Raw genomic sequence first — 14,837 nt, 5'->3', positions numbered from 1 at the left:
GGCATGACTGGGTTTATCCTACCCAGGTTTAAGGAGATGGGTGGCTTTTCTTTCTAGGCTAAGGCAAACAGAGAAACCAAACCATTTGAGGGCTGCCAAACCATTTGTGGGCTTAAGTGCCAGGAAAAGTGCCAGTCAAATAGAGGGACAGAAGGTCGGAGTTTCTCTAGGGATACATGGGGTGAAAATAAAAGAAAGCAATTTTTACTACCAGGATATTCATAGTGGAAAATTGCTTTGAAAAAAATTGTCTGCTACTTGCTTGTCTAAGGGTTTTTACCCTTTTGAGGACCCCTGTGGTTATCAGTGGTCTGTTGTTTTCTACATAGAAGGTTTATCTCCATCAGAATAATTTGTGAGTACTTTTTTTAAAAAAGAAAATTTCCTGCAGTGCTTAAGTACTTACAGTTGTTATTATTACTCTCATATTACAGGGGAGCAAATGTAAGTGATATTAATCTGTTCAAGATTATTCATCTAGTGAGTGTTAGAGCCAGGATTAGAATCTAGGTAAGCGTACTACTCTTGGTTATACCGTAGTACCTCTGTATGCAGTAAGTATTCACTGAGTATCTCATTACCAATGCTCTGTGCAGTGTACTACAGAATTCTAACACTGTTTAAGAGTTTCATTTTTTCCTAAGTGTAATTTTGATAGTCATCTTTCTATGTTTAATTATGAAATTTTATAAATCTATTTAGAAATCAACTGAATCATTTTAAAGCAGGAGTGCTTCCTTTTTAATCATTTTTATGATAGTAAGAGTAATTACGTGTTTAGCTGCTGTGTAAATTCATATATTCCTGAATTGTTCTGAAGTGGAACACCCATGTAAAATGTAATTGTTATTTAAGGAAGGCACCAAAGACAGTACTTTTAGGAGAAGGCTCCTCTGATTATGATCAGTTTAATTTTACATGCCAATTGAAATTCACAAATGCATAATTTGCTAATGAGAATCCACAGTTCTTTGGTAAATGATCTGTAAGGTATTAGAGATCTGCTAGGTTATTCAGTAGTAGTTGTACTTCACAGAATCGAATTCCCTTAACTATATTGAATTAACAGCTCACTTTCCTTTCCAAGAGGACGTTTGTTCACTTTGTTTCTGTGACTGTATCTGCACAGTGGTTACTTGATAGATGTACAACTCTTATTCTTTTCAACCGGCTGAGGTTAGCAAAACTACCACCACCTTAAGGCTGAGAAAAAAGAAGCATAGGAGAAATAATGCACTCTGAAGTTAAATCAGTAGCTACTACAAGGCTAAAAATATATTCAGGACCCTTGGTTGTCCATACTGGCAAAGCGAGTTATATCTGTTGGTTAAAATATAAATATGCATTCTCTCTCTCTCTCTCACACACACACACGATTAAAATGGTTTTAAATGTTGCTGAGTGGTCCGGTTGTCTAAATTGACACTGTCCTTTCTGTCATACTGTGATTATTGTTTAGGGCAGTGTTGTCCAACAGAACTTTTGTGAAGGTGGAAATACTCTGTATCCCTCACTGTCCATAATGGTAAGCACCAGCCCCATAAGGCTATTTAACACTGAAAATGTTTTTAGTGAGACTGAATTTTTATAATTTAATTTTGGTTAATTTAAAGAAATAGCTATGTGTGACTAGTGGCTACCATATATAGTGTGAAAAAAATTTTTGTGACCCTAGTGGATAGAATAATGATGGATGGATAGAACATACAGATTTGGTTCAGTTTAGGGCAGTCTTTTCTAATATGTGTTCCATCCAACATTGGACCATGTGAATGCACCTCACTTGGGGTTTTGGAGAGTTGTAATTTTCCTTGGGTAACTTTTTTCTTCTGTTACTGCCAACACAAAAAGGTTTGGCTTCAAAGCACCAGTCCATAAAGTTTATGCCTGCAGCCCAGGAAGCTTGTGAGGTTGTTCGTGTTTGTGGGTATTTTTAATCATTTATGAAAACTTGAGTCAGATATTTCCTAATGGAAAGACTTATCTCTATCCAGCAGTTCTACCAGGATGAGTAAAAACTGCTGTTTCCACCCTGCTACCTTCCTTCCCTTTTTCAGTATTCCTCTCACCCTCAGTCTTTTACCCTGTCCGATGGAAATTTCTAACTCAGCCATTTTCACTTTTCCAATAAGTTACCCAGTTACTCTGTGGTCTCTGATAATGATGCAGATGGTCTGTGATATTAAAGTAGTACTTCTGATTTGAGGACTTATATTATCTCAGCATTTTCAAAACCCACTTGCCTGCAATCTAGTGTGTCTGTGGTTAGCTATAATATATCTCCTTGCCAAACAAGTGGTTTGGGTTACTGGGGCTTTCATTTAACTTTGAATTGGGGGGATTAGGGGAAAACAAAAGCTCAGGAACCTATTTTGATAAATTGCATCAGAGTTAAATGTTGGGATTAAATCAGTTGTTTTGCTTTTTAAAATGTCTCCTTACTGAGCTCAGTCTTGTTCTTTTGTTGAAGGTGTGTGCATATGTTTGTGTGTATGTAGACACGTGTTTAAAACTCATGCTTGAACTATTGAGTAGTACATTATATAACTCAGTGTTTTCTACTTAAGTTCCAACATGGTGGCTGAACTTGCTTTCGTGTTTGGTACTAGTAAAACATTTCTCTCCAGTCAGGAACTGGTGTTATTTCTCCTTTACAATAATGAGAACTGAACAACTTTTCATATTTCCCTGATTGCTTTGGTTCTCAGGAAGATCAGATGCAAATTTGGGGTCTTACGTAGACTTTGTTTTTGTTAGCATACATTTTTCCTTTAAAAAAAAAAAGAACTTATTCTCTAACCTTAAGGAAACAGTATAATTAAATTGAATCCATAACATTGCTACTGCAACTTATTTTTTCCTGTAGTAAATATTTGCTGCTTCACTGTTTAGATGCTTAAATTAGATTAAAAACATGCATTTTTTTATTATAAAATGTTATGCAAGGGATTATAAATAATAAGATTCCATTTCATGGTAGATAAATTGGAAAATATAGAAATGTTTGAGAAGGAAAATAAGCTACATTATAGTCCCACAGTACCTGATCAATGTTAAGATTTTGATGTTTATCTTTTCCAGTATTTTCTAAATAAAATTTAACTTGAAAAATCAAATATTTCAGCTGTAGTCAGTGTACACTATAGAAAGGCTCAGAAATCAGCCCTGGGCTCTGCCCATATCATGGCGAGTACCTTCAGGACTTAACCTGTGCATATAGCCCATATAATATGCCATGTGGATGGTCATCTATCGTGTGTATAAAACAACAGACTGAAGAGTGCCAGTGGTTTGTACAAAACACCCACATACACTGTAGGGAATGTGAGTGCACTCTTGAGGCTGGAACTAGGACCAGGGATGATACCTCTAGATTGGCAGGTTTTGTCCTTCCACAGACCATTTTACAGTTACCCGAAAGGGAACTGTGTTGAAAGGAAGTGGGCTTCCTGTGGTTAAATATTTATGAGGAGTCCAGATGATTATTTGGACAGGATAAAGCTGGACTTAACAACTACTCAGACCCTTTCTGATAGTCAATTTCTATAATTTTAAGAAAGTGATGAATCAGCACCTTTTTATGAACAGTGACTGAAATTTAGAAATATTTGAGGAAACTTGGGAACCCAACCTGTCATCCAGGGCCTTTATTATTTTCAGAGGTATTTTGGATTAAAGCCTCTTGATGCTCAAAGACATTTTAGACTTCTAACCAAGGTGGTGACTTTAGCAGATCAGATATTTGGTAGAACTTTGCAGAAAATCCTGGGTTATACTGTTCTGGTCTTTGTGGAGCTTTTTATGAAAAGGCGAGCTTTCTATCATTTTGTAATGTTGATGGAAGGATAATTAACCCTGAAAATGTCTTTCTGTTGCTAGATTTCTCAGGACTTTTCTCTCCTCCTACTTTTTTTTTTTGGTTCTGTCATCCTTGACGTTTTTCATTCACCTTATAATTAATTTATTAACATTTTCTAATTTTCGGGACTATTTGGCAGCCTGCAACTATAGAGGACTTCTGAGGACATGAGACAGTTTTATCAAACAAATAGCTCAGGGGACTAGCTCCAGATTCTGAAAATTCATGCCAGCACCTTAGCATACAGTGCATTCTGCTTTAAAATGCCACATACATCCTATGTACCCTTTCAGGCTGTTTAGCTTAATAAACATGTCCTCATGTATACAGACATTTTTCAGAGCCCTGGGGTCTAATCTTGGAAATGCCACATATTTAACTATGTGATCCTTGGCATGTTATTCTAACTTTCAGAGCCATTTTGAGTGATGTACTTAATTGTCATCTAAAGGAACCAAGAATTGACCACCTGCCTGAGTGTACAACTTTTCTAGGTGTTCTAGGAGTCTATCAGGTAATTATCCTTTCCATTATAATACATCTGAAATTTGGGGTGTTGGGAACAGAAACCCTTTGCTGTCATTTAAGGCATTGTGGGTAGATGTGCAGCTTCTTAGCTTTGTTTAGGTAAGCTGGAGAATGTGGACATGCAAGATTTCATGGTGCATCATTTATACGAGTCATCATTTTTCTCAGGAGCCCTCCTTTCCACAAGGATTTATTTGAAAATCATCATCCCAGGCATTGAGATAAATATTGGAGAGAAAATGATCCATAAGATTTTTCCTACCTTTCAGGATCTTGAATGTATAATGGGGAAACAAATGAGTACATGTATTTGTATGATTAGTTCTCCAGTGTTATATTTACTACATATTATGAAATCACTGGGGGGGAAAAAAAAGCATAAGTAAATCTGCTGGGTATGTGAGAGTATCAGTTGTGATGGTTTTGGTTCTTTGTCCTATAGGATTGGATTAATAGAGAAGTAACATTTGAATGAGGTTTCTGAGGGTTGATTATGAAGTTTTTGAGAGTAGAGAGGAACCACTGGCAGATAGAAAAGGGTTCTTAAGCCCATCATCTGTGTAATGGTGACTAAACTTCCCTCAGACTTGCAAGACTCCCCCATTCTCTGTTTCACACCCACACCAACCACCCAAGAAAAACATAAACCAAAACCAATAACCATAAAAATTCCCAAACAATTGAAACAGTGGTTAATGATACTCGATGCCCCAATCATTTGTACAATATGTGGAATGAAAGTCTTTGTCTTTCATAAAGGAATTGCAGAAATCTGTGTGTACTTTGTGGGTAGTTTAGTAAGGGGGGATAATTATACTAAGGACAATAAGTACAGGAAGGTGGATCTGACTTAATTATTTTATAGATCTCTACTCAGAAGGCTCTTCTATCTCCGAGACGGATGGAGTAACCATAGTATGTATATTGGAAAGAACAGGGCATTTGGAGACTTGATCAGAAAAGTAGCCCACCCATTGGCTACTTTAACTAGGAACAAAGTAAATGAGTATGGAACACCTGTGTTGTTTACCTCTTTAGCATCAGCCAAAATTAGGTGCCACTCTATTTCCTCTGTCATACTGTACTTCAGTTTTGTTCATTTCGACAAGATGGAAATTATAGACACTAAAAGTCAGAGAAGGATCAAAGGTTACCTTTCAGTTACCCTTTATCCCTAATAAATTAATTGCTCAAACATTACTTGGGTATTATTCTAATTGTTTTCAGCTTTCTGCCTGAAAGTGGGAAATTTCAGTTGTCAGAGTGACCAGGGGCTCAAAGCTGTGTTTGTTGTTTTGGGGGCTCATAATTGGGGCAGGTGGTTAGGAGAGTGTCTCCATTCCATAGCTGAGCATCTCTAAGAAGCTCCCACTGATGGTGGTGGTGATGGGGTTGGAGACTGGTTTTGGTGTTGGTGTTAGTGGTGGTGATGTTGATGTTATCTTAGTCCCTATATATAAACTTTGCTGGGGCTGAGGAGGTGGAAGATTTGGCATTAGGATGAGGTCTATTCACAGTTTACCTGCATCCCATTTCTCTTCTACTGAGGCAGTTTTATTAAAGCTTTTAATAAAGGGAAGAGACTTCTTTAATAGGTTAGCGAGACATTTCTCTTGTAGGGCAGCAGACAAAGGCTTAGGGGTTTTACCTATGTTATCATTTCTTAGTTAAAATTGTCTTTAACAACTCTGAGACACATTAGTCAGAATTCATTAATGCTCTCTTACCAAAGGGAAGAAAAGCCATTGATTTTGGATGGAGACGGGGGAAAGTGGTTAGATCCCAAAGGGAGATTTTCCTTGGAATTTCCCACTGCAGTTACTACCTAGGGTTTTTGTTACAGGTCATCTGTGAAATACTGTGCAAAATTTTTTTGTCCTTGCTTTTCAGAAGTGAACACAGGCCAACCGTGATAGCTAGAGACTTCTTCTTGGGAAATAGTGAGACAAAGTAAACTATGTCCATTGTTATTGCTCTGTTTTAGGACCTGGAACCCACCTTCTGAACACATGTACCACCCTTACCTAAATTTTATTTCATCCTCAATTTCAAAGAAACTACTGCATATTTGTCTTATTTTAATTAGTATTTAATAATATCACTCTTTTCTGACATACTTAAACATAGGCCCATTTCTTCTAGGAGTTCTTTGAGCAGAAATATTGGAGGCCAGAAGAGCTCAGGTTGGTTTGCAGTTCATTTGCTCATTTGTTGGGTTATCTTGGTCAAGCCAGTTTATTTCTCTGAGCCTAGTTTCCTCATAAATAAAATGAGGATATTGATAAAAACCTTCAGACCCTCGGACAGTTAGGAGGAATAAGTGTGAAAGTGCCTTGTAACCTACAAAGTGTTATATCAATGTCAGTTGCAGTTGCCTGTCATTACCAAACTTTTCAAGACAAAATCTGTGTCTGGAACATCTTCCTCATTCATAGAGGGTGTTCCCATGAGAACAGAACAAAGAAAAGTAAGCATAAACCCAGCTCTCAAAGCAGTGAGTATGTATTCCATCTGCTACTAATAGCATTTACACTAAAACAGAATAATTCATAAAATTATACCAGAACATAAAAGGCAATACAGACACAGTTGAAAGAAATAGTTTCTAGTGAATGTATTAGTAATCCAGGCATTTTTTTTTTTTTTTTTTTGCGGTACGCGGGCCTCTCACTTCTGTGGCCTCTCCCGTTGCGAAGCACAGGCTCACGGACGCGCGGGCTCAGCGGCCATGGCTCACGGGCCCAGCCGCTCCGCGGCATGTGGGATCTTCCTGGACCGGGGCACGCACCCGTGTCCCCTGCATCAGCAGGCGGACTCTCAACCACTGCGCCACCAGGGAAGCCCCACCCAGGCATTTTTATGTGGGAGGAAGCTTGCTCAGTTTTCATAGCCATTCATTTTCAGAAAGCTGGGGATGTGGGTAAAAAAATGACAAAACAGGAATGACTTCTTCACTCATCTTCTAGTTTGTATAGAGTTAGTTCGTCCCTCTGCTAAGAACGCTTACCACTTCTGCCCTAGGAGTTTTAACCTTCCTTTGAGGTTGGTTTTGTATGTTAACTACTTTAAGGATTCCTGGTACAGCTCTGCCAAGTCACCCCCACTCCTTACACCTACCCCCAGTTCATAACAAGCACAACTGCTCCACTTTTATGCCTTCAAGGAATTTTCTATAGGTCTTTATAAACTTTATTACATTTTATATTATGCTTATTTACCTTTCTGTCAACTCCACCTTCCTGATGGCTTGTAAATGACTTATTCCTCCTAATAATAGAATTCAGCAAATGTTTGTTGAATAACTGTGTTTACTAGGTGCGTACTGTGCTCTTTGTTTATTTAGAGGGATCCACAGATGAATGAGAATCATCTTTCTCTTCAAGGAAAATAGGTGGGAGATATATAAATCCTACTTCCCATTCCTGAGACTTGCTTGCCTTAATATAAACGAATCCACTGTATATATGTACATATCTGGATTTTAAAAATCACTAAAGCTCTGTTCTTTTCATGGGAAAGGGAGAGGTTGCTAGTTTTTACTTGAATGTCTGAAAAATTTTACAAGTCTGTGATGCTGTCAGTAACGACAGAGCTTAATTCTATTCATAACATTGTTTTCCTCCTGTCTATGGAACTCTGTTCTTTGACTTTATTGACCGGTATTTCTTCATTTTTTCTATTAATGAGCATCTCCTGAAGTCCTACTAAATTTATGCTACATCCAGCACTAACTGTGTGGAAGGTGTAGAGATTGCAGGGCTGGATGGGAATGGAGAATGATGGGGTTGGCTTAATGGCAAGAAGATAACCTGAGATTAGGGTGAATGAAAGTGAACATAGGAGGGAAAAAGTTTGAGAAGTGGCAGGATAAAAGCTCAGGGTCCAGTAGTTCGTCTTAAATGTGCCTGCCTGGAAACGTAGTGAGATGAGTTTATGCTGTTTATTCTCAGTACTGTTTATAGCCCTTTGCTTCAAAGTAGAGTGGATTAGAGGAGGAGCAAAGCTCCTGGCTTTGAACTTGTCCTGGCTGAGAATTGTTTTCTGTAATTCCCAAACGGGTTACTGATCTGCAAGGTGGCTGGGTGTGTGACTTTCCCAGCTTGCATTAGATTAGCATTGCAAAGAATACAGGGGCTGACTTTGAAAGCAACTAGAGTGGATGCATAGGAAATTATGGATTAAGTAAGTAATATTTCTGCATAAATGAGATGATATATTTGGAAGTTTTTAGTAAACTTTGAAGGGCTAAATCTGTGTATGGACAATACAACCCTGTGCGTGTATGAGTGTGTGTACATCTTTGTAGTCATGGAAGATCTTCTAGGTTCTTTTCTAGTGCAGGCCTGACCCATATTTTGTGGGTACCAATTCAGCCTCTACCGTAATAAGATTCAGGGTCAAATCACAATAATTAAATATACTTCAGCCTTGCTTTTTACATATTAAGAAATAATGAAGAGTCATTATTAAGGCAATCATAAATTCATAAATTCCTTGGTGTATTATGATATGTCAAATGTGTCATCATGTTTATGGTTTATATGTGCTGCTGATGAAATAAAGATGTGAATTTTAAAAGTTTTTATATTTAGCTGTAGAATTTAAGTGCAGTATATGTAAAACATTACAAAAAGCACAGAAAATATAGAAACCCAGGAACCTATCACCTAAATTGAATAGATGTTAATATTTTGCCTCACTTCCTTCAGTCTTCTCTAGTTTGTTTGTAAAGCAGTGGAACAGCATATATATAGTCAAGGCACACCTGCCCCTTTGCTTGTGTCTCTAGGGGGTCACTGTGTCAGTGCCAGATATTAAGACCATGTATTTTTACTACAGGTATATGTATCCATAAACATTATATTTTTAATGTCATGCTGACTGAAACAAAAAACGTGAAAATATTGCAGTTATTCACATGGAAAACTGTAGTAATTTTATAATTTTTATTTTATTCAGCATAATATTAAAAGCATACAAAATATATCGTTTTGGCATACCTTTCTGCTCTAATGACATAAATTGAAGTGGCTTTTACACTTTTTAAAATATTCATTCTGAATATTTGTTCTTTGTGAACTAAATCCATACGTGTCTTAGACATTTAATTAATTAATGTTAATCAGCTAAGTGTTTTAGAGAATGCATGTCGGTCAGTATAGAATATCTTCTTTCGGTCTGTTCCAACTGTGGTTTACCAGAGTCCAGGAGGGCTGGTTGTCATGAGCAGGAAGAGCTCTTGCTTGCTGAGAAACTGACTCCCAGCCCTGCCACCGGCAAACTATGTCTACAGCCTTCATAAGCCCTTTCTTTCTTCTGGCCCTTATTTTCCTCACCTGTTAAATAAGAGGTTTAACTAGCTCTTCTTGAAAGCACTTTCATTCTGTGAAATATTGGGGAACTTCGACCTGGGCCTCAAGTTGTTAGAATTTGCTGAGAATATATTGGATGTAAAAGAACAGGACTTTCTATGGAAATTGCCGGTTTTGTAGTTGCATTTGAGCCAGGGCTAAGTAGGTCATATTCGGTTTAATATGATTTGGGGGCAGAAATGATTTTTCCATCATAAAACCTTTTCAGAATAACCTTGACGTCTCCAAGCTCTGCCTGCTTTTTCGTTGCATTATCTCTCAGCGAGGGACCGGGCTGTGTGAATCTGTATGTGAACATACATAAGTGCTAAGAATGGCAAAGGAATGTTTTTTCATTCTGTTTTAATTAAATGTCTTCACAGACAAAGTCAGAGCTGCAGAAAGAAATCTGTAAACTCTGGTAAGCCCTAGAGGACAGTTTCATAAGTCCTACACATTGCAATAGTCTGAGGCTTTGGGAACGTTCCTCTTTAATGTGACGTACATGTTTGGAATAGAGTAAGGATATATCACCTAAACTACACGTCCTTAAAACAAACAAAACAGCATTTTTCATGATAAGAGTCCTTCATATGTATGTTTGTTTTAAGAAGCAGAAGTTTAAATTACAGTTTGGGGTGGAATGGACCTTTAAGACCATCTCTTCCTATTCGTGTCTGAGAAAGTAGTTCAGGAAACGCTCTTGCCTGGCTCTCCAGATGGAGGCAAAGTTAGGGGCAGATGCCTGGTACCCTCCAAGGTTCCCACTGTCTTTTGGTTTGCAGGCTCTCTTTAGGTAGGCAGCTCTATATTTAGAGAGACCTAGAGAACCAGTTCTAACTCGTGTCTGAGGGTGTGGACCCATTGAAGAACGTGACTACACTTAAAGTAGAGATCCGCTCCTGCCTAAGGGACTAAGAAAGGTGTGTTTTTCCTTAAGAGCACCAGGATACACATAAGTCTCTGGGAAAGGATCCTCTGAATCCCAGATGGCTTAACTCCTCTGACCATGCAAAAACTCAGATTTTTCTCAGCTGCAATAGGTGAAACATTCTTGTCTCTTATTATTACAGCAGTCCTTTATAGAAGTGGGTTAGAATTTCTGGGCCTCTGCGTTCTGATTCTGTGATTAATTTCCATAGGCCAGGGACCTAACCATTATTTTGTGACACCTTGTTCTTGGCCCTGAGCAGGTACTATGTGGATTTTTGTGAATGAAGACTTTATACTAACTAGTCACTGTTTTGTGCATTGCGAGTTATAAAGTTGATCATTCTAAAATATTAGGTTGGAGTCTTTGAAGTCCTGAACAAGATCTTTTTCTTTTTATGTTAAAGTACTACTAATGAGCTTTCCTGTCTGCCCTTCTCCCTCATCCTCTGCAGTGTGCCGAGATTTTGCTGTCCTGGAGGACCACACCCTGGCCCACAGCCTGCAGGAACAAGAGAGTGAGTAATAGCCCTCTGCGTGCTCCTTCAGTTTTCTTTTTTAGTGGTAGCTTGAGGCAGATTTCGCAGAGTGAGGCAGGGAGAAAACAGAGTCATCGAGTTATATCACCCATCCATCCTGACGGATCTGTCTAGGCAAATGACACCTCCGTGAAGAATGAAGTTCTGGGTGTTTTGAAGTCAGATAGCTGCTAGGGATGAGAAGACTGTTGGATGTATCAGAGGAAAAGAGGGACTTGAACCATTTCCTTTGCCTTAGTGCTATAGGAGGGAGATAGTGGTTATACATGCATCGAGGGTGTGTAGAAGGCTGGCAGAGGGATGGGTTCCTTCCCCTAGAATAGGAGGCCTGAACATCTTTTCCCAGGCGAGGGCGGTGTCTAGATTGTAGATTTTTCTGAATTTTTTATGTATGTACTCATGAATAGTAAATCTAAGTTATATGTGTGATACAGAAGTACGTAAGTATGAATTTGTAATTTGTGAATCATTAATTCGTGTGTCAGTATAAAAATTCGGTATTGAAATAGTATTTTATAAATAAAGTGGCAACTTGTAGAGCAGAAAGAGCACTGGCCCTGGTTTTAGATTATTTGAGTAGAAGTCCTGGCACTGCCACTGTTTTATCTTGTGCCCAATACAAATTACTTTAACCTTTCTGATTCTCTTTTTCTGCAATGCAAAGATGAAAATAATAACTCCTGTGCTGCGTATTATATAGCGTTATTTAGAGCATAAGATGAAATGATGGATGTGAAGCCCTTTTCAATGGAAGGCTCTTCTTAAGTTTATTCTCAGGTTTATCATTAATAAGCCAAAGCATTATAATTCCTCTCTCCAATTTTACTATCCAGTTGAGCATCATTTGGCATCGAATGTTCAGCGGAACCGTTTGGTCCAGCATGATCTCCAGGTGGCTAAGCAACTTCAAGAGGAAGATCTGAAAGCTCAGGCTCAGCTGCAGAAGCGCTACAAAGCCCTGTGAGGACTTGGGGACTGGGAGGGCATCATGCCCGGACTGGTTTTCTCTGTGGGGTCAGCAACCAGGGCAGGGAAGAGGACTCTCCATCTGTTCCTCTGATTCCTTTCACTATTAGATTACAAATCCTACAGTGACTATCCCATAGTTTTCTTTGAATTAAAAAAATTGTCTTTGTTGTTGGAATACTTTACTAGGTTTTGGGACATGTGGTTTCTGGTGTGGACTCAACACTCTTCGCTGATGACTTTGAGTCATTTGGTCCACCTCTCTGACTCAGTTTTCCTTACCTGTACAGGGGGCAAATGATCTCTGTCCCCTCTGCCTCCTGGGCTTTTGGGGGGAATCCAGCGAAATACTGGATGTCAAAGAACTTTATGAGGTCTGTTGGGTTCCTTTATTGTTTCTTAGCAGTGTTTGCTACTCCTATTTTCCTCGAACCCGTGGCTTTTGTTTTTGTGTGGCTGTGCCGCACAGCTTTCAGGGTCTTAGTTCCCTGACCAGGGATCAAACCTGTGCCCCAGCAGTAAAAGCACCATGTCCTAACCACTGGACCGCAGGGAAGTCCCAAACCCCTTGCTTTTTAAGTAGAGGCAGAATCTTTTGGAAAGCTCTGAATCGTACCCTTAGTCCTCTTCATAACTTCAGTGTCTGACCAAAGTTATTTCTCTGTCTCCTCCTAAATGGAGAGATCACGTCTAAGGTCTCTTCTAGCACAATGACTTTTTATTCTTTTTAATGTTTTAAAGGCTCACAGAGTACATTTCTTCTTTGAGAGAGGCTCCTATACCTAAATCTCTAATGGTGGATTTAACCACAAAATTGTTTTGAGGAGGAAGGGGTAAAGGAGGAAGTGAAGGGACCCTTCTATTTACTTTAGTTGTCATGTTTAAATAAACAGGATAGCCTATTATTTTTGCTGCCTTTGAGGAAGGGTTTTTCTATTTTATTATTTTCAGAGAGGACTTTATTCGTGATTTTATTCAGCTTCCTTATTTTGTACATAAACATTCTTACTGACTCTTGCTAATAACTCTGCCACCATGAAAGGCACCAGAGAGCACAGATATGAATAAAACATAGCCATTGCCTTTAAGGGACTCAGGGGAAATAAACTCTGAGCGTTTGCCAAAGCAACACTCAAATTTGTGAAACATTCCATATTCTTAAAACTAGATTAATAAACACTTTTTGGTAAGTTAAAAAAAAAAGTAAGTGAAAAGAGGGTATGGAAATAAAAAATGAGTATATTTTTATTTTCAATTCTGTGGTTTGAATGGTTCAGAATCCTTGAATGTTAGACCTGTAATATGAAGTCATTAAGTCCAAAAACTTTTATAGCTGATAAGACGACATAAGAGTGCATGATTCACTGGTTAACAGTGGCGGGACTGGAAATCAGGTCTCCAGGCATCTTGTCCAGTGATTTTTCTACTGATTAAAAAAGCTTGCCATTTCTGCTTCTGGCCTGTGTTCTCTGTCTTGTATTCCCTTCCTCCCTTTCTGTCCTGTATGTGCGTTATACACATGCATACATACCCCCACGTGTGCACACCTCTACTTTCACCTACATCTATTTCCCAACATGTTGAAAGTGACCAGTTCTTTATACAAATGAGAATAGTCTTCATCGCCTCAGTTTTGTTAGAATAGAATGTATGGATTTCGATTCCTCCAGAGAAGTTAGGATATTGCCCCCAACACCCAACACTTTTCAGTTATAAAAGACTGCCATTAAACATGGAATATACAACCAAGACTAGATTAACTGAGTACTTTAAGTTCAACTGGCAGGGGGAGAATAAGAGGAAATATTTGTGTAGCAAACGAACTGCATATATAAGCCACAATTGTAATTTTGTTCCAACATCTTTTTAGATAGTGAACTCTAAACGTGCTCTCTCTCTCCTAGTTAGCAGTTAAAGGTTGTAAAGGCTGTGTAAAGGTTGGCTCCCCAGACTATCACACTCTAGAGTTATAAGCTTCCCAGTGACTTTTCTTGAAATCTGCAGCCAGAAGACTGGTGTACCTATAGCCATCTCTGAGCGATCCAAACCCCATTTTCTGTTGGAACCCCTGTTTCCTAGGTGCTGTTTTAAAGGATCTATTTCTCCCACCAAAATGATTTGTCTCGTTTCTCCCACCAAAATGTACTGTGGGCTTCTGAGTGCAGGATGGAGATATATTTATTTTCGTATCCTCAGTGTTGAGCATGGTTCCTGGATGATAGCAGGTGTTGTTTGAATCTTTTTGAATGCACAAACGCCAAAACAAAACAAAACTGTGGTAGCAGCCATATTACAACGTTTGGGCTTTTTAGTGGCCAGAGTATTAAGAAAACTGGCATCAGCCACAGAGGTTTCTCCTGGGACCTAAAGCTAGGGAATATACATTGGGGTTTTTTCCCCCCTTTTTAAAAGTTTTATTGAAACTGAAAAAAAATGCCTCTAATTAAAAAATTTATAAAAATCATTTTAAAGTCATACCACCACCTCTGGGTGGCCACAGTATTATTGACATTTTAGTGAACTCACTCCCAATTTTTTCCTGCATACTCTGTACGTATTTGGTTATTTGTGGACCTTATTCTCATAGTATACATCTCCTTTGAGGGAACATGCCTGTCTCTGTAAAGCGACCCCAGTAGGGTGAGGTGATATGGTAGTATAGAA

At 38.6% G+C, this 14,837-nt stretch overlaps 1 protein-coding gene across 3 annotated transcripts in view; it reads left to right on the top strand.

The window, feature by feature from the left end:
* Positions 1–14,837, top strand: part of CCDC50 (coiled-coil domain containing 50) — a 66,078-nt gene that overhangs the window by 14,859 nt on the left and 36,382 nt on the right. For all 3 annotated transcript variants that reach the window (XM_060010938.1, XM_060010937.1, XM_060010939.1), the window contains exons 2-3: positions 11,124–11,186; positions 12,041–12,167. In XM_060010938.1, coding sequence (XP_059866921.1) covers positions 11,124–11,186; positions 12,041–12,167 — 190 coding nt within the window. The remainder of the gene's footprint in view (positions 1–11,123; positions 11,187–12,040; positions 12,168–14,837) is intronic.

The sequence above is a fragment of the Delphinus delphis genome, chromosome 4, assembly GCF_949987515.2.
Source record: "Delphinus delphis chromosome 4, mDelDel1.2, whole genome shotgun sequence".
NCBI lineage: Eukaryota > Metazoa > Chordata > Mammalia > Artiodactyla > Delphinidae > Delphinus > Delphinus delphis.
Note: the sequence above shows the minus strand (reverse complement) of the source record. Positions and strands in the feature narration are given on the sequence as shown.